General features: G+C 43.6%; 1 protein-coding gene across 3 annotated transcripts in view; it reads left to right on the top strand.

Annotated features, from left to right (window-relative positions):
* Window positions 1-4,155: 4,155 nt before the first annotated feature.
* The window catches only part of KCNH4 (potassium voltage-gated channel subfamily H member 4), an 86,676-nt gene continuing 66,680 nt past the window's right edge, over window positions 4,156-24,151 (top strand). The window contains exon 1 of one of the 3 annotated variants that reach the window (XM_060780958.2): window positions 4,156-4,525. In XM_060780958.2, the coding sequence (XP_060636941.1) occupies window positions 4,450-4,525 (76 nt within the window). In that variant the 5' untranslated portion in view covers window positions 4,156-4,449. The remainder of the gene's footprint in view (window positions 4,526-24,151) is intronic. The other 2 variants (XM_060780957.2, XM_060780955.2) reach the window with 2 other exon arrangements.

Raw genomic sequence — 24,151 nt, 5'->3', positions numbered from 1 at the left:
AAGGCTTTGAAACAAGAGGCTGGATGGCCATCTGTTGGGAATGCTTTGATGAGGCTTTCCCTTGTCTCCTTGTTTTGTTCCAAATAGGTTCCACAAATTTGATTAAAAGAGAGAGAATGGAACTATGGTAGGCATTTGGGGGAAGACTAAGGGCCAGGCTTTGAGGAGATTGGGTGGGATTGGGGGGTATGGATTTTAAAGGCTGTTTTATGTGCCATTTAAAGTGTATTTATTGTATTCTGTTTCTGTTTTTACCACACTCTTACTATTTAATTGTTTTTTTAACTTTTGTATTGCACTTTTTAAACTTGTCTAGTGTGGGAGAAAGGCAGGGTATAAATAAAGTTATAAATATAGTTAATACTACTACTACTACTACTGATGATGATGATGATGATGATGATGATGATGATGGTAGCGAAAGGGTACCAAGGTGTGCAACGGGTTAAACTGTTGAACTGCTGTACTTGCTGACTGAAAGGTTGGTGGTTTGAATCCATGGGCTATATAGCCATGTTGAATCCTGGGACAGGGTGAGCTCCTGCTCTCAGCCGCAGCTCATGCCAACCTAGCAGTTCGAAAACATGCACATGTGAGTAGATCAATAAGCTTTGACGGAAGTTAAATGGTGCTCCATGCAGTCATGCCAGCCACATGACCTAGGAGGTGTCTACAGACAATGCAGGCTCTTTGGCTTAGAAATGGTAGTGAGCACCACCTCCCAGAGCTGGAGACTAAGGGGAAGCCTTTTCCTTTATCTGTGTATCTGTATTTCACTGTTTGGAGGCATTGAACAATTGCCTTCTGTCTGTATATGCTGGAATCTGCCCTGGGTCCCCTTGGGGAGATAGGGCAGAATATAAATAGTGTTGTTGTTGTTGCTGTTTGATACATAACAAGATGAGTCCACAGCAAACAAGATCGCTATGCTGGCTTTTGCATTTGATCATATGTCAGACTCTTCCCAAGTATCTAGGACTGTGTGATGTACTGGCGAATAATTTATTTATTATTTACAGTATTTATATTCCACCCTTCTCACCCCGCAGGGGACTCAGGGTGGATTACAATGCACATATGCATGACAAGCATTTGATGCCATAGACATACAGCATATATTATATAGACAGACACAGAGGCAATTTAATATTCCAGCTTTCCAGCTTCATTAGGGTATGCTCAATTCTGGCCACAGGGGGAGCTGTCATTTCACCATTCACTTGTGACACTGAGCCCTTGATGGAGTACTTCCTTATTAGGTTCTTGTGGGTTTTTTCGGGCTATATAGCCATGTTCTAGAGGCATTTCTCCTGACGTTTCGCCTGCAGCTATGGCAAGCATCCTCAGAGGTAGTGAGGTCTGTTGGAATTAATTAATTCCAACAGACCTCACTACCTCTGAGGATGCTTGCCATAGCTGCAGGCGAAACGTCAGGAGAAATGCCTCTAGAACATGGCTATATAGCCCGAAAAAACCCACAAGAACCTAGTGATTCCAGCCATGAAAGCCTTCGACAATACTTCCTTATTCTTATGCACACTGCTGGAAGGTTTTATGATGTCATAAATTAGTTAAATTAGCCTCCTCGCATAAAGTGGTACCTAAATTTCCTACTTGACAGATGCAACTGTCTTTCGGGCTGCATAGGTCAACAGCAAGCTAGACTATTAATGATCAGGAGCTTACTCCGACCCGGGCTGGCTTCAAATTCATGACTTCTCAGTCAGTAGGATTTTAATGCAGGTGGCTACTAACTAGCTGCAGCACAGCCAAGTAGGATGACCTTTTGCAGCTGACAGATGGTAATTTTGTCAGTGCAATTGTTTCTAAGTACAGGCCAAGGTCTTTAGGCACTGCACCCAGTGTGGCGATCCCTACTGGAACCACCTTGACTGGCTTGTGCTAGAGTCTTTGCAGTTCTACCTTTAAATCCTCATATTGTGTCAGCTTTTCCAGTTGCTTCTCATCAATCCTGCTGTCACCTGGGATTGCAACATCTAGGATCCACACTTATTTGGGTTTGTTTTTTTTACACAATCATGAGGTCCAGAGTATTGTGCTCCAAAACTCTGTCTGAATTCGGAAGTCCCAGAGTAGTTTGACATGTTCATCTTCCGTAACCTTTTCAGACTTGTGATCCTACCAGTTCTTTGTCACAGGCAGATAGTATTTGTAGCACAAGTTCCAATGGACCATCTCAGCAATGGTATTATGCCCCTGCTTATAGTTCATCTGTGCGATCTTCTTACAACAGCTGAGCATGTGATCCATCCTTTCGCCTGCTTCCTTGCAGAGTCTACACTCAGAATCTTTTAAAAAAAATATTCTTTATTTAAATTTTATGATAAATATCTAAAAAAATTAAAGTGAGAGATAAAGAGGAGATAGAAAAGACAGAGAGAGAAAGAGAGAACAAAAAGAAACAAGAAAATGAAAAGAAAGAAAGAAAGAAAGAAAAGAAAAAAACTTATTATTGGAGCCCCTGGTGGTGCAATGGGTTAAGCCCCTGTGCCAGCAAAAGACTGACATGTCGGAGGTTCGGAGAGCATGGATGAGCTCCCTCTGTCAGCTCCAGCTCCCCATGTCAGAACATGAGAGAAGCTTCCCACAAGGATATCAAAATTTCAAAATATCCGGGCATCCCCTGGCCAATGTCCTTGCAGACGGCCAATTCTATCTCACCAGAAGCTACTTGCAATTTCTCAAGTCGCTCCTGACATGGAAAAAAATCATCTTCTTCTTTGGAGGCTTTGAAACAAGAGGCTGGAATGGTCATCTGATGAGAAAGCTTTCCCTGCATAAGAGTTTAACCCACTGCACCACTGGGGGCTCCTACCAAGTAGCAGGTGAACAAGAGCCTGGAATGGCCATCTGTTGGGAATGCTTTCCCTGCACAAGGGTTTACTCCACTACATCACCAGTTGCTCCTACCAAGCTGCTGGTGGACAAGAGGCTGGAATGGCCATCTGGATGGTCATCTTTTGGGAATGCTTTCCCTCTGGATGGTCATCTGTTGGGAATGCTTTCCCTGTACAAGGGTTTAAACCCACCACATCACCAGGGGTCCTACCAAGTTGCTGGTGCATGCTCCTTCTTTGGAGGCTTTGAAACAAGAGGCTGTAATGGCAATGTGTTGGGAATGCTTTCCCTGCACAAGGGTTTAACCCTCTGCACTACTAAGGGCTACCAGGCTGCTGATGGACATTCCTTCTTTGGAGGCTTTGAAACAAGAGACTGGGATGGTCATCTGTTGGGAATGCTTTCCCTGCACAAGGGTTTAAACCCACTACATCACCAGGGGATCCTACCAAGCTGCTGATGGACATTCCTTCTTTGGAGGCTTTGAAACAAGGGGCTGGAATGGCCATCTGTTGGGAATGCTTTCACTGCACAAGGGTTTAACCCACTGCCCCACCAGAGGTTCCTATCAAGCTGCTGGTGGACGCTCCTTCTTTTGAGGCTTTGAAACAAGAGGCTGGGATGGCCATCTGCTGGGAGTGCTTTCCCTGCATAAGGGTTTAACCCACTACTTCACCAGGGGATCCTACCAAATGCTGGTGGCCAAGGGGCTGGAATGGCCATCTGTTGGGAATGCTTTCCCTGCACAAGGGTTTAACACTCTACATTAGCAGGAGCTCCTACCAAGCTGCTGGTGGACAAGAGGCTGGAATGGCCATCTGTTGGGAATGCTTTCCCTGCACAAGGGTTTAACCCACTACATCACCAGGGGATCCTACCAAGCTGCTGGTGGACTCTCCTTCTTTGGAGGCTTTGAAACAAGAGGCTGGAATGGCCATCTGTTGGGAATGCTTTCCCTGCACAAGGGTTTAACCCACTACACCACCGGGGGCTCCTGCCAAGCTGCTGGTGGACTCTCCTTCTTTGGAGGCTTTGAAACAAGAGGTTGGAATGGCCCTCTGCTGGGAATGCTTTGAAGTTGCTTCCCCTGCATGCCAGAATGGCTTTGGACTGGGTGACCCATGTGGTCTCTTCCAACTCCAGAGTCCAAAGAGTCCCATTTTCGGGTAAGACGGTGTCTCTCCTTCTCCTGATGCCTTTCCCTTCTTGGGCGCCTCGACGCGTGTCAAGGGAGGGCAGCGTCTCGTGGGAAGGCGGGGGCGCGCGGGGGAGGCCTCGGGAGCGCGCGCGCCGGCTCTGGGCGGGATTCTCCCCCTTCCCTTCCCCTCCTTTCCAGCCTCTCTCCGCTTCCCTCTCTCTTTCTCTCTCTCTCTCTCTCTCTGCCTTTCTCTTTGGGATTAGCGGGGCGGGCGATGGCAGCGTCGGGGCGGGAGCGGGCCAGCCGAGGAGGCTCGCTTCGCCTCGGGCTTCGCCTCGGGCCATCGCCGGCCGGGATGGGGCCGGACCCGGTTCGGGGGGAGCCTTGAGACTCTTTCCTTCCTCTCTTCTCTCTTGGTGGGAGAGCGGGGGGTCGCCCATGCTGCTGCCGCCATGCCGGTGATGAAAGGCTTGCTGGCGCCGCAGAACACCTTCCTGGACAACATCGCCAACAGGTTCGACGGGACACGTAAGTGGGCTCTTTCTCGGGCTCTTCCCCTTCTTTGCTCGGTCCAAAAGTTGCTCTCCACCCACCCAGTTGAGTGGAGAAAGGGCACCCTATGACTGAACGTCAAGAGAGGCAGAAAGGAGACCCCTAGTTATCACTCTCTTCTTCTTTAGCTGCTCTCTACTCATAGTCAGGGAAGGAAGAGTCAAAGAGATGCCTCTCTTCTTCTTTATCCCTTCTCTCCCTTGATTGTTTCGGATCTCTCTGCCTCTAAAGATGAGATCCGAAACAATAAAGGGACGCTGTGCATTGCCATCCTCTCTCTTTGTGTTGCGCCTCTCTTGCCTCTCTTAGTCTCCTCCTCTCTTCCTTCCCTTATCTCCAGAGTTGACAAAGAGACACCCTCTTGTTGTCTATTCCGCTTCTAGAGACAAGGGAAGGGTCCCATCCCGGCTTCCATTGTCCCTCCCTGATTGAAACCCAGAGGAAAGGTCCCTCCCAACCGGCTCTTTCTTTGTCCCACGTCTCGCTCTTGGAGGGAAGAAAGGAATCGACCCAACTCGTTACCTAACTCAACGTTAAGCCTCTGCGAATGTGCCTGCGGGTTGAGAGAGTTGGCTTGGCTTTCCCTTGTCAGTGGGAAGCAAAAGAGGAAAGAATCCCCTCCAGGTTGATTCCCCTTCTGAACTTGGAAGGCGCTCTCCAAGGTGCTGAAACCTGGAGTCTGCTTTGGACCCAACTCTGGCTGTGGAACTGGCATGGGCAAACTTGGGACATCCGAGTGTTTGGTCTTCAACTCCCACCATTCCCAACATCCGAGTGTTTGGACTCCAACTCCCACCATTCCTAACATCCGAGTGTTTGGTCTTCAACTCCCACCATTCCTAACATCCGAGTGTTTGGACTCCAACTCCCACCATTCCTAACATCTGAGTGTTTGGTCTTCAACTCCCACCATTCCTAACATCCAAGTGTTTGGACTCCAACTCCCACCATTCCTAACATCCGAGTGTTTGGACTCCAATTCTCACCATTCCTAACATCCGAGTGTTTGGACTCCATCTCCCAACATTCCTAACATCCGAGTGTTTGGACTCCAACTCCCAACATTCCTAACATCCGAGTGTTTGGACTCCAATTCTCACCATTCCTAACATCCAAGTGTTTGGACTCCATCTCCCAACATTCCTAACATCCGAGTGTTTGGACTCCAACTCCCACCATTCCTAACACCCGAGTGTTTGGTCTTCAACTCCCACCATTCCTAACATCCGAGTGTTTGGACTCCAACTCCCACCATTCCTAACATCCGAGTGTTTGGACTTCAACTCCCACCATTCCTAACAGCCTCAGGACCCCTTCCTTTTCATTGTTTCATGCCTGAATTCCCCTATTTTCAGAGTATTAGAATAATAGAATAATACAGTTGGAAGAGACCTCAGTCCAACCCCCTGCCAAGAAGCAGGAAAATTGCATTCAAAGCACCCCCCCCCCCCAACAGATGGCCATCCAGTCTCTGTTTAAAAGCTTCCAAAGAAGGAGCCTCCACCACACTCCGGGCAGAGAGTTCCACGGCTGAACGGCTCTCGCAGTTCTTTCTAATGTTCAGATGGAATCTCCTTTCTTGTAGTTTGAAGCCACTGTTCCGCTTCCTAGTCTCCAGGGCAGCAGAAAACAAGCTTGCTCCATCCTCCCTATGACTTCCTCCCTATGACTTCCTCTCACATATTTCTACATGGCTATCATGTCTCCAGTGCTACAGTGGGTTAAACCACTGAGCTGCTGAGCTTGCTGACCGAAAGGTCGCAGGTTCAAATCTGGGGAGCACCGTGAGCTCCCACTGTCAGTCTCAGCTTCTGCCAGTCTAGCAGTTCAAAAACATGTAAATGTGAATAGATCAATAGGTACCGCTCCGGTGGGAAATTAACAGCACTCCATGCAGTCATGCTGGCCACATGACTTTGGAGGTGTCTACAGAAAATGCTGGTGTGAGCTCCCGCTGTCAGTCCCAGCTTCTGCCAGCCTAGCAGTTCAAAAACATGTAAATGTGAGTAGATCAGTAGGTACCGCTCCGGCGGGAAGGTAACAGCTCTCCATGCAGTCATGCCGGCCATATGACCTTGGAGGTGTCTACAGACAATGCCGGCATGAGTTCCCGCTGTCAGTCCCACCTTCTGCCAGCCTAGCAGTTCAAAAACATGTAAATGTGAATAGATCAATAGGTACCACTCCGACAGGAAGGTAACAGCGCTCCATGCAGTCATGCCGGCCACATTACCTTGGAGGTGTCTACAGACAATGCCAGCTCTTAGAAATGGAGATGAGCACCACACCCCAGAGTTGGACATGACTGGACTTCATGTCAGGAGAAAACCTTTACCTTTACCATTTATCATGTCTCCTCTCAGCCTTCTCTTCTTCAGGCTAAACATACCCAGTTCTTTAAGCCGCTCCTCATAGGGCTTGTTCTCCAGACTCTTGATCATTTTAGTCTCCTTCCTCTGGACACATTTCAGCTTGTCAATATCTCTCTTCAGTTGTGGTGCCCAGAATTGGATACAATATTTTCAGAGTGTTGTGGGACTGTGCGATGAGGCAGCAATAGGAACTCTTATTATGCCAATCAGATTTGATATGGATGCTTGAGACAGTTTTAGTCAGATGATTTTAATGTCAAGATAAGTGATTTTCATATTTTTATGTGTGTATAGTCTAGTATGGTGTCCTCGGTGGTGCAGTGGGTTAAACCACTGAGTTGCTAAACTTCTTGACCGAAAGGCTGCAGGTTCAAATCCGGGGAGCGGGATGAGCTCCCACTGTTAGCCCCAGCTTCTGCCAACCCAGCAGTTTGAAAACATGCAAATGTGAATAGATCAATAGGTATCGCTCCGGTGGGAAGGTAACGGTGCTCCATGCAGTTATGCTGGCCACATAACCTTGGAGGTGTCTAAGGACAACGCCGGCTCTTCGGCTTATAAATGGAGATGAGCACCAACCCCCAGTGTCGGACATGGCTAGACTTAATGTCAGAAGAAACCTAGTCTAGTATGTTTCGGCACTGAATGTTTGCTGTTTGTATGTTGTGCTCCTCCGTGAGTCCCCTTCGGGGTGAGAAGGGCGGAATATAAATGCTTTAAATAATTTAATTAACACTTGTTCTTTATTTACTGTCCTGATTTTAGAGGTTCTTTTTAATACCAGTAGCCAGATTTTGTTCAAAACTCTAAAATTAGGATGGTAAATAAAGAGAAACACTTTTAAAAAAGGGGGAATTCCACACAGGAAACAATCAGGGCTGGCTAACACCTCCCAACAGAGGATTCCCCAAGAAGGAAGCAGCCAAGCTTTGATGCTGCAAGGCTATTCAATGCCAATCAAGGTGGCCAACTGCAGCATTCACACTTGCCTCAGACAGATGAGAGTTCTTTCTCCCACCCTGGACATTCCACAGATATATTATATAAATCCCACTTGTTTAGTTTCCAACAGGCCTCACAACATCTTAGGATGGCTGCCATAGATGTGGGTGAAATGTCAGGAGAGAATGCTTCTGGAACATGGCCTACAGCCCAGAAAACTCACGGCAACCCAGTGATTCAGCCACCTGGTAGGAGAAAGAACTCAGGACAGGACTAAAATCAGGACAGTAAATAAAGAGCAACACTCAATAAACAAGAGAATTCCAGGCATGAAAAAATCAGGGCCAGCTAACACTTCTCAACAAAGGATTCCCCCCAGGAAGGAAGTAGCCAGGCTTTGAATTTGCAAGGCTATTCAATGCTAATCAAGGTGGCCAATTGCAACATTCATACTTGCCTCAAACAGATAAGAGTTCTTTCTCTCACCCTGGACATTCCACAAATATATAAAAGGAAAAGGAAAGGGCCTGAGACTGTTAGGAATTGTGGGAGTTGAAGTCCAAAACACACAGAGGGCCCAAGTTTGCCCATGCCTATTGTAGAATGAATGTGATTTGATCTCTCACTTTCACTGTCAGGGCTTAATGATATGGGATCTAGTGAGGCAGTCATACTCTTTGCCAGAGAAGGACTTTGCAAAACTACTACTCTATTGCCTAATACTATATGGAACAAAATTTGAAAACAAATCCTGTTCCTGGTTTGAAAGTGTTATTTCCTGTCTCATTGTGCACACTGTAATTACTTTGAAAGTAGTTGTTCTACTCCAGAAAACTTTGTTTTTGTGGCTGCCACAAACTATGTTGAATTGTTTGAGAATCAATGAGATATTCATTGAAAAACTATAACAACAGCAACAACAACAATAACAATAACAAGGAGAAGGAGAAGGAGGAGAAGAGGAGAAGAGGACTCTGGCATAGGCCAGTCAAGGTGGTCCCAGTGGGGATCGGCACACTGGGTACAGTGCCTAAAGACCTTGGCCTGCACTTAAAAACAATTGGCACCAACAAAATTACCATCTGTCAGCTGCAAAAGGGCTCTCTACTTGGATCTGCGCTCATTATTCGCTGATACATCACACATCCTAGACACTTGGGAAGTGTCCGACATGTGATCCAACACAAAAGTCAGCATAGTGATCTTGTTTGCTGTGTACTAATCTTGTTATGTATATAATAATCATCATCATCATCATCATCATCATCACCGATAGGGACTTGGGGTGACTTACAATAGTCAACACATATGGAAAATAATATAGGCAATAGACAAAGACAATAATAACCAGTGATCACTACATAAAATTAAAATAACATACTAACAAAAACATTAATTGGACGAAATACAAATCAAGTTATTTATGTATTTATTTTGCCCTCTATAAACAATATAAATATAAACACAATTTAACTTGTCCATTCCTGTTGTCAAAATATCCAGCATTATGTTATAATATTAATTCAAATATTGTCTGATATTTAAGTAATTATCAAAAGCTTGCTTTGATAATTATCATTATCAAAGTTTTGCTTAAATAGCCAGGTGAAATGTGCTGCAGGATGTCCCACAAAAAACAAAGTTTTTGTAGCTTATGAAACTTTTCCCATGTTTTTTTATGATAGATCCAATTAGGGAATGACATTTCTAACCTAGGAACAAACATTGTTTTACCCAGTGTAATCTAACACTAGTTTCCTAAGGTGTGTCTGCACTGTAGAATCACTGAAGTGTGATCTCACTTCAAGTGCCATGCCTCAATGGTATGGAATTCCGCAACTTATCGTTCTGTGAGGCACCAGCTCTCTTTGGCAGAGAAGGCTAAAGAAATGGCAAAACTATAACTCTCGGAATTCCATAGCACTGAGTCATGGCAGTTAAAGCAGCATCAAACTTCATTAATTATAATTTGTATAATATTATATATTTTTAGTTTTTTTATAGAATTTGCTTTGACTTATTATATGTTATTCTTGACACTGAATGTTTACCCCTCTGTTTTATATTGCTGGAAGCCACCCTGAGTCCCTTTGGGGAGATAGGGTGGGCTATAAATAAAGCATTATTATTATTATTATTATTATTATTATTATTGTTATTATTATTTGAAATACAACAAGATGAGTCCACAGCAAACAAGATCACTCTGCTGGCTGTTGTATTGGATCACACATTGGACACTTCCCAAGTGTCTAGGACTGTGTGATGTATCGGCGAATAACACGTGCAGATCCCAGTAAGGTGGCCTTTTGCAGCTGACAGATGGTAATTTTTGTCAGTGCCGATTGTGTTTAAGTGCAGGCCAAGGTCTTTAGGCACTGCACCCAGTGTGCCGATCACCACTGGGACCACCTTGACTGGCTTGTACCAGAGTCTTTGCGGTTCGATCTTTAAATCCTTATATTGTGTCAGCTTTTCCAGTTGTTTCTCTTCAATCCTGCTGTCACCTGGGATGGCAACATCGACAATCCATACTTTGTTTTTTAACACGATTGTGAGGTCGGGGTATTGTGCTCCAAAACTCTGTCAGTCTGAATTTGGAAGTCCCAGAGTAGTTTGACGTGTAACTTTTTCAGGCTTCTGAACCCACCAGTTCTTTTTCTTTTCTTCTACTCCTTCTTCTTCTACTCCTCCTCTCTTCTTCTTCTTCTTCTTCTTCTTCTTCTTCTTCTTTCTTCTATAGATATGCCTATAAAAGGATCTATCCAAATGCAGGGTGTTAGGTTTTTTTGTTGTTGTTGTTGTGTCAGGAGTCACTCCTGTTGTGAGAGAATTGGCCATCTGCAAGGATGTTGCCCAGGGGATGCCCGGATGAATTGATGTTTTTATCATCCTTGTGGGAGGCTTCTCTCATGTCCCCGCATGAGGAGCTGGAGCTGATAGAGGGAGCTCATCCGCTTCTCCCCGGATTCGAACCTGCGACATGTCGGTCTTCAGTCCTGCCGGCACAGGGGTTTAACCCACTGCGCTACCGAGGGCATGTTAGGTAACCGGAGATGATTCCCCCCCCTCCACAAACACACACACACACCTCCCTCCCACAAGGTTTCAGCACCTTTTCATTTAGTTTAGATGCAAGGCTAAGTGGTCTAAAGAGGGTACATTGCATCACTTTCAAACAAATCAATAGGTCCTATTGTGTTTGGGGTCCCCCTTTGCTCATTCATGCTCCTAAATCCAGGCCCAGTGGCTCCACACCCCACTCAACACTAGAGCTTTCAAAACAGGAAGTTAGTGGAAGCAGAGAGTGTAAACAGAGTATGGAATAATATTGAGATGAAAAGTTTTCTTTGCCTCTCTTATTCCTTCTTTTCTCTCTTTTTTTGTTGCTTTCCCTAGAGTTGAAATGTTAGATTTTAAATTCCTGAGGGCAAAGGATGATCTTATTTTGCTTTTGCAAAGCATATCCGTCATGGCGGTTGGAACAATAATGAGGAAGAGGAGGAAGTGTTTTGTCATCGAGGATATTAAATAACAGACCATGACTTGCATACAGCATCATTTCTTTTGAGGAACTTTTCAAAGTATGTAGTTTGTAGTGGGTTTTTTTTAAAATCTTTTGCTCCCTCCGCTCCTAGAAACAAGACGAGACAGTGGCATCAGACTGGAAGATTTGGAGCGGCGTTAAAGGGCATTTGGGCACAGCGGGCAGCTCTGATTGCAGGGAGTTGTCTTGCACCGAACCCACTGGGCAAGAGCTACACAGCTGTGCTGTCATTGTGTAATTTGAAACTCTAGATGTAATGGTCTTATTAGAGAGCTATCTCTAGATGAGTCGACTGTCTGTGCTTCCACAACCACTTCACAATGTGGTCTGCCATCCTCCCAGGCTTCCCTTTATGTTGAGACCCTGAATTAAATCTACTAAGGTCAGCATGGGTTAAATTCTTGTGCTGGCAGGACTGCAGACTGAAAGGTCGGCAGTTTGAATCCAGGGAACGGGGTGAGTTCCTGCCTGTCAGCTCCAGCTTCTCAGGCAGGGTCATGAGAGAAGCCTCTCACAGGATGATAAAACATCTGGGCATCCCCTGGGCAATGACTTACAGATGACCAATTCTCTCACAACAGAAACAACTTGCAGTTTCTCAAGTAGCTCCTGACATGAACGATCCTCATTCACTTTGATGCAATTCTCCCAGTTTTAGAAGCTTGATTGCTTGCTTCTTTCCTTCAGTCTAATCTTGCCTTTCTCCATGGGGTGATCTTAGGTCAATCATTCTCAGTCTGACCTATCTCATAGTCTGTTGGAAGGCTGCACTGGGGAGAAGAAAAGTCATATACAGTGTCTTAAGTTCAGTGGAAGAGCACGATACATGTAACCCACAGCCCATGATCGTAACCATTGTTCTCAGGCAAACCCCATGAGAATGGGAACTGTGTAAGAAGAAATTCTGGGTCCAAATCCTACCACTTTGTGAACATATTGATCAACTTAAGGGTATACTTTAATATACACATTGGCTTTCAATATAACACTATGTAACATGATTTTTGTTCCTGGGTTCTACATGTCATTTCCTAATTTGTCCTATCATATAAACATGGAAAAAATTGATTAAACTGAGAAAACTTTGTTTTTGCGGGACATCCTGTAGCACATTTTGTTCCAGTTTTTTCAATGAATATCTCATAGAGTCTCAACCAACATATTTTGTGGCAGCCACAAAAATGAAGTTTTTGGAGCAAAGCAACTACTTTCAAAGTAAGTACCACACAACTGAACAGGAAATAACACTTTCAAACCAGGAACATTTTTTTTCAAATTTTGTTACATAATGTAATGACTCTTGTGAGAATTCTTACAGCAGAGGAGTTTTAGCATTCAAAAGCCACTTTAATGAGTCAACAAGGAAGGTATTTCAAATGGGTTATGTTATGAGAAGGATTAACCACTTGTATGTCTTAGCCAGGCTGACCCAAGAGACTCTGTTGCCTGAAGCAAAGATTGTGGTCTTTCATTCTTTATTTGAAAGCCAACAGAATAGTCCATTTGCCTCAGGCAAACATCATTTATTTGGACTAAAACTTCTACAATCCCACTAGTCTCATAGTATCAACCCTCCTAAGTTTGGACTTTCCTTGAGTATTGAGGGTAACTTGGCATCTTTGATCATGACTGATCTTGCATTGCAAATATTATCTTTCATTAGTCTGCAATAACAGTTAAGAGGCTCAGGAGTTACCATTGATGTTGTATCTCAACATTTTCTGCTTGAGGCAATTGACTAATGTAGAGCTGACTCTCTGCCTTGGGACTCTTTACTTTGACATACATAAAAGCTCAATGCAAGACTGCGCTCTGGCACCACAAGATGCAGAGCTAACCTTAAGAAATGGGGCTACAAAGTGGAGTCCATGACATGCAAGTGTGGAGAAGAGCAAACCACAGACCACTTACTATAATGCAGCCTGAGCCCTGCCACATGCACATTGGAGGACCTCTTTATAGCAACACCAGAGGCACTCCAAGTGGCCAGCTACTGGTCAAAAGACATTTAGTATAATACCAAGTTTTTAACCTTGTTACAACTGTACCCCCAATTTGCTTCTGTCATAATAAATAAATTAATGCAAGTAAAGCTTGCTGTCTTATCCTATAACAGTGTTTCTCAAACTGGGGGTTGGGACCCCTGGGGGGTCACAAGGGGGGTGTCAGTGGGGTCACCAAAGACCATCAGAAAACACAGTATTTTCTGTTGGTCATGGGGGTTCTGTGTGGGAAGTTTGGCCCAATTCTATCATCAGTGGGGTTCAGAATGCTCTTTGATGGTAGGTGAACTATAAATCCCAGCAACGACAACTCCCAAATGTTAAGATCTATTTCCCCCAAATTGCACCAGTGTTCACACTTGGGCATATTGAGTATCCGTGCCAAGTTTGGTGTAGATCCATCATTGTTTGACTCCACAGTGCTCTCTGGATGTAGGCGAAGTACAACTTGAAAACTCAAGGTTAATGCGCACCAAATCCTTTCAATATTTTCTGTTGGTCATAGGAGTTCTGTCTGCCAAGTTTGGTTAACTTCTATCATTGGTGGAGTTCAGAATGCTCTTTGATTGTGGGTTAACTATAAATCCCAACAACTCCCAAATGACAAAATCAATCCCCTCCCCCCAACCCTATCAGTATTCAAATTTGGGTGTATTGGGTATTTGTGCCAAATTTGGGCCAGTGAATGAAAATACATCCTGCATATCAGATATTTACATCAGGATTCATAACAGTAGGAAAATTACAGTTATGAAGTAGCAACGAAAATAATTTTATGGTTGGGGGTCAGCACAACATGAGGAACTGTATTAAGGGGTTGCAGCTTTGGAAGGTTGAGAAACACTGCTCTAGGAAGGTTGAGAACCACTGTCCTATAAGGAGTAATCTTGTCTTTCCTTACCTGCTTTTGAGTACGTACATAACGGATTGTTCAGGTCATACGAGTCTAAAGCTAGGCATGAATGTCTAATTTCTTGTAATTTTTGAACCTTTGAAAGCTGCATAAGCACTCTCAATGCAGAACTGGTATTTATCTCACCTTGCACCCCAAAACAAGATCGAAGTTTTGTCACATTTGACATGTCCTCTCCATCCCTCTTCTAACCGCCTTGCTTTGCCCCAATGAAAAAGGATGGAGATGAGAGGTGTAGTAATCGTGTTCTTTAAAAACACAACTAAAAATGCCATATTGTGGCTTGAGGATTTTCCCTTAAGAGGATTCCGGCAGGGTGGGGGCGAGTGGAAAGGATGGTTTAAATGCTTCCAGAAAGATCAATGAAAACTAATTTCGCATTTTCCTTTCGGGGCAGCCCAGGGAAAGCTTTCATAATAAACCATCTCTCCATCCCCATCCTTCCACCCAGTGCTTTCTGTGTGATAGTTTGCCCCTTATTCCTTCCTGCAATTGGCCAAGAAATTGAGTGTAAATATCTGAAGGAGAGAAGTTTTTGCTGAACTTTTGAGGACAGGGATAACAGTGTCCTCAAAAGGGATACCAGTCTGGATTAAATACAGTTTTGCTCACCAAGGGTTAGAAATAGGGGCTTTGTTCAAACTGAGGAATATATTTTATTAAAAGTTATTTAGAGGGATTACTCACTATTATGATAGCAAAAGGGTCCAGGTTGTAATTATGTTAGCAGTGCATTGGAACCCCTGGCGGTGCAATGGGTTAAACCCTTATGCCGGCAGGATTGAAGAATGACAGGTTGCAGGTTCGAATCCGGGGAGAGCATGGATGAGCTCCCTCTATCAGCTCCAGCTCCTCATGCGGGGACATGAGAGAAGCCTCCCACAAGGATGATAAAACATCAAAACATCAGGGCGTTCCCTGGGCAACATCCTTGCAGATGGCCAATTCTCTCATACCGGAGGCAACTTGCAGTTTCTCAAGTTTCTCCTGACACAGAAAAAAAAGCAGTGGTCTTAGGTCCTAGGAGACCTAGGGCCTCTGACAGATTTTGATAGAAAAAGGGTCCTGAAGTGGAGAGTGGTTAAGAATCTATCAATAAGAGTAAAAGAAAATGTATACAAAGTTATATGGAGCTGGTATACCACACCGAACAAACAACATCAGATGGTTAGCATGCAAATTAACCTCTGCTGGAGATGTGGCAAGCACAAAGGGGCATATTTTCATTTATAGTGGGAATGCCCCCAAGTGAAGAGTTTTTGGAATGATATATTTATTGAAATAAACAACATTATAGGACTAAATATTACTCCGGATGCTAGTTTAGCACTATTAATGGACACCACAACGTTGAATTTAGAAATGGAAAAGAAATAATTGGTGATTATTTTACTCACAGTGGCAAGAATTATAATGGCAAGGAACTGGAAAATAGTAACTAATCTAACACCGGAAGGATGGTATAGGGAGGTATGGAACGTAGCCTTAAATGATAAACTAAGAATGAAAATGAGGGTATTTGAGGGGAAACTAACAGATCAGATTTTGAGGCATACTGGTCGGGCTTTATTAAATATGCTTTAGAGAGTGAAAATGGAAAACAATATAACCTTGTTGGTCAGGAATTTTGGACATGACATTTGATTAATGGTTGATTTATAAATATATGGTGAAGGAAAGGATACTTGTTCAGGCCTTGGTGGTGGGGCTATGTGTTTATAAAATGTTCACTGTTTTGTGTTTTGTTTACACTGTAAGTTGTTATTGTATGTAAATAAAATCTATTTAAAAAAGCAAAAAAGCAGTGCATTGGTTCAGCACATTGGACAGCTCCTAAAATTCATTGTAAGAGGTTTAGATCAGGACAGAGAAGGTAATTTTGTGTGAGTTCAGCTTCCACTTTTTTTTTTAATTGTGTCAGGAGCGACTTAAGAAACTGCAAATCACTTCTGGTATGAGAGAATTAGCCATCTGCAAGAAAAAAAAGCAAAGAAAAAAAGCAGTGCATTGGTTCAGCACATTGGACAGCTCCTAAAATTCATTGTAAGAGATTTAGATCAGTACAGAGAAGAGAATTTGGTGTGAGTTCAGCTTCCACTTTTTTTTTAATCATGTCAGGAGCAACTTGAGAAACTGCAAGTTGCTTCTGGTATGAGAGAATTGGCCATCTGCAAGGACTTTGCCCAGGGGACGCTCAGCTTTCACTGAGAACCAGCTTGTTGTGCTTTTAACATTGGGTCTATGACTCTAGAGACCAGGATTTGAATGCTAGCTTGGCCATGGAAACCCACTGGGTGACCTTGAGCAAATCACACTCTCTAAGTCAGTGAAATCAAGGGCAAACCTCTTCTGAACCAATTTTGTCAAGGAATCCCCATGATAGGGTTGCTGCAGGGTTGAAAATAGCTTAAAGGCACACAACAACAACACAAGAACAACAACAACAACCAACTTCTTTTTTCCCCAGGATAAACATAGAAAACTGTGTGTTGTGGTTAGAATTTAACCTCAGAAAGCCACTACTTCCTTATTGTTGTGGTAAGATTTCCTATGCTCTTGAAGCAAGGAAGAATGCTTCTCTCCAAGCCAAATCCCCAGTGTTTTTTGTCTACTGGAATAGTGGCAAATTTGGAAATGCACTAATGATGTCACTGCACCACAAATGTCCATAAATTCAAAGAGCTGTGTCGATCCATTTCCAGAAACTTGTTCTAGCCTTTTTCATCCCCACCAGAGATGGAGCCCCCGGTGGCGCAGTGGGTTAAACCCTTGTGCCAGCAGGATTGAAGACCGACAGGTCACAGGTTCGAATCCGGGGAGAGGTGGATGAGCTCCCTCTAACAGCTCCAACTCCTCATGTGGGGACATGAGAGAAGCCTCCCACAAGGATGATAAAACATCAAATCATCCGGGCGTCCCCTGGGCAACACCCTTGCAGACGGCCAATTCTCTCACATCAGAAGCGACTTGCAATTTCTCAAGTCGCTCCTGACGCAACAAAAAAAAAATCCCCACCAGAAGTGGGAGTTTTGTAAAACTAATGGATCTTAATGGCCCATTCAATCACAAGCTGTTCCAAAATATTTTTACATTGCAACTCTATAACCGTTCACATTCATGCATTGTTGGTGGGGAAAGCTTCCCCTCATTAACAGCTGCAGCTTCTGTGAGGATTGCAACTAAGCTCAGAGGGAAGCTTGAAGAGATGGCAGATGATGTTGTTGTCCCTGATATTCAGAAAGATCAAGTGCTTTGATCCTTCAAGCCCTGGCTGTGCTGAAGCGCTGCTCTTTTTATATTAGGTGTTTGCTCTAGACAGATGTTTAGCCAAGGAGAGAGTTCATCTTTGAGAAACAAGGGTTGTGAAAGTTCAGACTGCTTTAAAGTTATAGTCACTGCAGTTTAGGTCCCTGGGCCCTGAACTTCAGAGTTGTGGTGTGTTTTTTTTCTATATCAGGAACTACTTGAGAAACTGCAAGTCACTTCTGGTGTGAGAGAATTGGCCATCTTCAAGGATGTTAGCCAGGGGATGCCCACAACCTGTGTGAGGCTTCTCTCGTGTCTCCACATGAGAAGCTGGAGCTGACAGATGGGAGCTCAGCCCACTCCCCGGTGAGCTCCCAATATTTTGCTGGCACAAGGGTTTCAAGGGGGCTTCAAGGTTGATAGAAATAGAAAATGCTGATATATATATATATATATATATATATATATATATATATATTTTCAGGGGTAGTAATGTTGACAATGTAACAAAATACAAAAAAGTCCAAAATTCACAAGCAGATATACCTATTTTGGCTCTTGTTTCTGAAAGATGAACCTTCTCCAAAGCATAACTCCTAGAACTCAAGAGAACTTACTATCCTGTTACTAAAAGAGTTAACATTTTACCTGTCTATTATTGCTCTTTGTCTCTTAGCTGACAACATCTCAGGCATAACGTAGGACTGTGACTGTAATGTCACCGCTATTTTGCTCCTGCACGATTTTAAACAACTTTGCATGATGAAGAAGCCAGTGAAGCTTCGAAAACTTACATAATGCATTTGCACTTTGAAGTTGACCCAAAAAAGCCATTGCTGCTTGTGGATTTTACTGTAGGAAGTTCTGTGAAATTACTCAAAGGAAAAAAGTCTTTGGATTTGAAAATAGCTTTAAAAGTGGATGGGAATGACTGATCAAAGAAAATACGGTGTTTATGCAAACACGTTTCTAGTCCCTGGCTTTGGAGCACAGGAAGTAATAATCAAGACTGCCTCTGAGAAATTATAGACTCTTTGACCACGACAAAACCACATTACTACGTTTAGCACAGTGTTATTCCAACTGCCTAATACTGCAACCCCTTAATACAGTTCCTCATGTTGTGGTGACCCCCAGCCATAGAATTATTTTCATTGCTACTTCATAACTGTAACTTTGCTACTGTTATGAATCGTAATGTAAACATCTGATATGCAGGATGTATTTTCATTCACTGGACCAAATTTGGCACAAATACCCAATATGCCCAAATTTGAATGCTGGTGGGGTTGGGAGCCCCCGGTGGCACAGTGGGTTAAACCACGGAGCTGCTAAACTTGTTAACTGAAAGGTCGCAGGTGAGCGATGTGAGCTTCCGCTGTCAGCTCCAGCTTCTGCCAACCTAGCAGTTCGAAAACATGCAAATGTGAGTAGATCAATACGTACTGCTCCCGTAGGAAGGGGTTTGTTTGTTTTTTTGTCGTGTCAGGAGCGACTTGAGAAACTGCAAGTCACTGCTGGTGTGAGAGAATTGGCCGTCTGCAAGGACGTTGCCCAGGGGATGCCAGGATGATTTGATGTTTTTATCATCCTTGTGGGAGGCTTCTCTCATGTCCCCGCATGAGGAGCTGGAGCTGACAGAGGGAGCTCATCTGCCTCTCCCGGGACTTGAACCTGCGACCTGTCGGTCTTCAGTCCTGCTGGCACAGAGTTTTAACCCACTGTGCCACCGGGACTCCTAGCAGGAAGGTAACAGTGCTCCATGCAGTCATGCCGGTCACATGACCTTGGAGGTGTCTACAGACAACGCTGGCTCTTCAGCTTAGAAATAGAGATGAGCACCAACCTCCAGAATCGGACATGATTGGACTTAATGTCAAGGGAAAACTTTTACCTTACTAGGGTTAGTAGGATTGATTTTGACATTTGGGAGTTGTAGTTACTGGGATTTATACTTCACCTACAATCAAAGGGCATTTTGAACTCCACCAATTATTTATTATTTATTTCCTATATTTATACACCACTCTTCTCACCCCGGAGGGGGGACTCAGGATGGCCTCACAAACACCATACGGTGTCATCACAATAAAACAATCAACAATACATTAAAATATTTAAAATATTAAAACAATAATTAAAACAATTGATTAACACATGCCTATTAAAATCCAATTATAGAATGGGGGAAAACTTCCCACATAGAACCCCCATGACCAACAGAAATTACTGTTTTCTGATGGTCTTTGGCGGCCCCTCTGACACCCCCTCATGACCCCCCCCCCCGGGGTCCCAACCCCCTGGTTGAGAAGCACTGGTTTATTGGGAAGGATGTCTCGTGTGCCCTTGAAGAAAGTAGGTTAACATTCATCCATTTCGGATGCAAAGTGTCTTGGAGTTCCCAAGGCACCTCGTGGTTTCCTATTACTCTAACAAAGGACCAGTCTGGGCAAGAAAGCTGAGGATCAAGACTTTTAATTCCTGTCACAATTTCTGCTAAACATCAATGTCCAGAAATTACAGCAGAAGGTGGTGAAAGTCAGGTATTTGGAATTCCCTTTTCAGCTTCAACCTGGGGAACCCTTTCATAGATCACGCTTGGCTGGAGCATGTTACAGGAAGCTTTTAAATGAGAGATTAACATCAAATCTACAGAACCACAATTCCCTGTTTGCTTACAAAGCTCATTCATCCTTCAGCTCAATTGCTTTGGATTTTCAATTCACATCCTTCGCTGCCTCCCACATGAATGGTTGATGCTGGATTATCTCCCTCGTGGCAACCTTATGTCCTCATGTCCAATCCCGTGTTTTGGAAACTGGCTGCCTGCATCTCTGAGCCCTGTTCTTGGCAGCCTCCATCTGTCTTGGGTAGTTCAGGGGATGGTAGCAGCAGCTCCCATGTGAGTCTCAAAAACAGGATGAAGGGTATCGAGGATGCTGTCTTACTTTCCAGGGTTCATAAGATTCTTCATCACTCAGGTAACAGATTTACAGGAACAGCTGGATAAGTCGAGCAAAGGTACTTTGTATGACAAACAATGAGCAGTTTACCAGCGCTCTTGTAATGATCTGAAATGAAAAACATACATTTTTACACTATCAAAACTGATGCGACTTAGCCTATGGCTGTATTGATGAAGTTAAGCACAACAATAGACTTTAGGGAAACTCATGCCCTGATGGTAAACTTTCTGAAAAGGATGTAGCTTAATATTATTGCACATGCTTTGGATGGAAAGGAACTTAGATTCTATCCCCAGCATCATGAGTTAAGGTAAGGAAAGGCACCTCTTATATAATCTTGGTGTCCTCAGGGTGTGGTAGAGTTTCCATCTTTGGAGCTTGGAACAGAGACTAGATGGCAATCTGTCAGGAGTGCTTTGATTGGATATTACTGCCTAACAGAGGGTTGGACTGTATGGCCCTCATAGTCACTTCCAGCTCTACACTTCTATGAGGCACTGCCATTCAGTGTAATTTGGGATGGGAAACTTTCTGCCCCAGGACATCCTACAGCATTGTTTCTCAACCTGGGGGTCAGGACCCCTGGGAAGGGTCGCAAGGTGGTGTCAGAGGGGTTGCCAAATACCATCAGAAAACACATATTTCTGATGGTCTTCGGAACCCATTTGGCAGAGAAGACTAAAGATCTCTCCGCCTGTCCTTCTCTTCCTTTTTGGAAACAGACAAATGCTCCCACCAAAATCCCTCCTCTGCTGTGATTGACTGGCCTCTCAGCCCTTTTGGTGTTGGTGAACTACAACTCCCAGAATTAAAAAAAACAACCCCCCAATCCCACCAGTATTCAGTGTTGCCCATGCAGGAAGTGTGCCAAGTTTGGTGCAGATCCATTGTGGGCTGGGTTAAGAGTGACCTTTTATTGTAGGTGAACTATAAAGCCCAGCAACTACAACTCACAAATGCCAAGGTCTATTTCCCCAAACTCCACCAGTGTTCACATTTTGGCATATTGAATATTTGTGCCAAGTTTGGTCCAGAGCAATCATTGTTTGAGTCCACAGTGCTCTCTGGATGTAGGTGAACTACAACTACAACACTCAAAGTCAATGCCCACCTAACCCTTCTAGTATTGTATATTGGTCATGGGAGTTCTGTGTGCCAAGTTTGGTTCAATTTCATTGCTGGTGGAGTTCAGAATGCTCTTTGATTTTAAGTTAACTATAAACCCCAGCAACTAAAACTTCCAAATGACAAACTCAGTCCCCACCAGTATTCAAATTTGGGTGTATTAGGTATTTGTGCCAAATTTGGTCCAGTGACCAAATTGGATATTTACATTACGACTCATAACAGTAGCAAAATTACAGTTATGAAATAGCAACAAAAATAATCTTATGGTTGGGGGAGTCACCTCAACATGAAGAGCTGTATTAAGGGGTTGTGGCATTAGGAAGTTTGAGAAACACTGCCCCAGAGGCTCTGCAATGTATTTAAATTGCTTACAGGAGAGGCAATTCATCTCTCTCCTTCATCTTTCTGCTTCCAATCTCATGCCAGAAAAAGTGTGGTGCTGGCTGTCTATGGAGTTAGGGACTGCAGAAACAGCTTCAGTGAAGTACTGCATGTAGCAGTGGATTTGGAGAGGGCCTTGTTAGCCATTTAGTTCAAGTCTTTGCTTGCTTGTTTTTGTGCTGTGCCTTTAAGTTACTTCTGACTTATCACAACCATATCATAGGGTTCTCTTGTCAGATTTTCTCAGTGGGAGTTTGTCTTTGCTTTCCTCTGAGGTTGAGAGTGTGTGACTTGTCCAAAGCCACTCAGTAAGTTTTAATGGGTGAGCGGGATTCAAACCTTGGTCTCCAGAGTCATAGTCCAACATTCAAACCATAGAGGACATGAAATCCCAACCATTCCAAATATATGGCCATCCACTCTGATGGTTTCACTCTTTAAAAAGTTTTCAAATACAACCATTCTGTAATTGAAGCCAACTTAGTTCTGCCTTCAGAAGCAGTGGCAGTCAATATTTTACTTTTGCTTTTGTGTCCACAGTACTTCAGGAATTGAACAAATGTTGTCAGGCTCCCCAACTTGCCCCACCCCATGTCCCAAAGCATTTCTATTGCAATCCTCTGAATCTTTTCCTCTTTGGTTACATCTTTCTCAAAGTACAGCAACTGGAAGTGAGTGGAGAACCCCAGATGAGGTCTAATGAGTACAGAATAAAGGGAAACTTTAATTGCTTGTGACTCCAGAACTGCAATTCTCTTAATGCAGCCTGAAATTATATTTCTTCTCTCCTTTTTGGTAACTTCATCACACATCAGGATCTTGCTTAGCACTTGATAAACATTTGAAGATTCTTTTCACATGTGCCAGGGCTTGGAAAATTACTTTTTTAAGACTACACTATCCAGAATCTCCCTATCAGCATGGCCTATGGAGATTTAGGAAGTTGCAGTAAACTAGGAGTGTGCAAAATAGCAGAAATCCATTATGTTTACATTTCAAATTTTAGGAAGGTTCAGAACTCCAGATCCCGAATTACGAATCTGAACGGCCATTGTTCTAATTTCCTGAAATCTTCCTGAAAACAGAACAAGGGGTATTCCAATTTTGAAATGACAACAGAACAACAACAGAATGGATTCCTGCCCTTTCACACACCCCTTGTAAAAACACCTCCCAACAAAGGATTCCCCCAGGAAGGAAGCAGCCAAGCTTTGAAGCTGCAAGACCATTCAATGCTTGTCCAAAGGTGGACAATTGCAAAATTCACACCTGCTTCAAACAGACAAGAGTTCTTTCTCCCACCCTGGACATTCCACAAATATATAAAATTCACGTGCCTAGTTTCCAACAACTACTGAGGATGCCTGCCATAGATGTGGGTGAAATGTCAGGAGAAAATGCTTCTGGAACAATGTCATACAGTCCAGAAAATTCACATTAACCCAGAGGTTCCAGCCATTTGACAACACATTTTTCTAAGTTCTGTTATTGCCAATTCACATATTCTCAATTCTCAAATGCCAGCATGGTATGGTCACTTTTTTCATAAGTTCATCCTTTGTTGTTGTCATTAGCCATCAAGCCAGCTTTGACTGACGATGGCCCTATGAATTAGAGACCTCCAGTCATCCTACTCAGGTCTTGCAAACCAAGATAATGGATCTCTTGATTGAGTCAGTTCAACTGTATGAGGTCTTCCTTTTTCTTTCTTCCTCCCACTTTTCCCAGTATTATCATCTTCTCCAGTGAGTCATGTCATCTCGAGTGCAAAGTACAACAGCCTCAATTTAGTCATTGTTGCTTTTAAGGAAGTTCAGATTTAATTTGTTCTTGGGCCAATTTTATTTTGCTTTTTGGCAGTCCGGAATAGCCAACAACACTTTTCAAATTAGTTGATTCTCTTCCTGAAAAGCTTTCTTCACTCTCCAATTTCCGCAATCAGAAATTCTACGATACAGATGACTCTGACTTTGGTATCTACTGGTCCAGCTAAGGATCTTATCTAGTCCCTTGATGCAGTTAAGCACATCTACATCTGAAGTTCCTGTTCCCTCAGTCTTATTTACTAACCCAGTTGGACTTCATCAAGTTAAGTAGAGATAAT

The sequence above is a fragment of the Anolis sagrei genome, chromosome 6 (genome assembly GCF_037176765.1).
Source record: "Anolis sagrei isolate rAnoSag1 chromosome 6, rAnoSag1.mat, whole genome shotgun sequence".
Classification (NCBI taxonomy): domain Eukaryota; kingdom Metazoa; phylum Chordata; class Lepidosauria; order Squamata; family Dactyloidae; genus Anolis; species Anolis sagrei.
The sequence above is the reverse complement of the archived record's forward strand: the minus strand, read 5'-3'. Positions and strand labels throughout refer to the sequence as shown.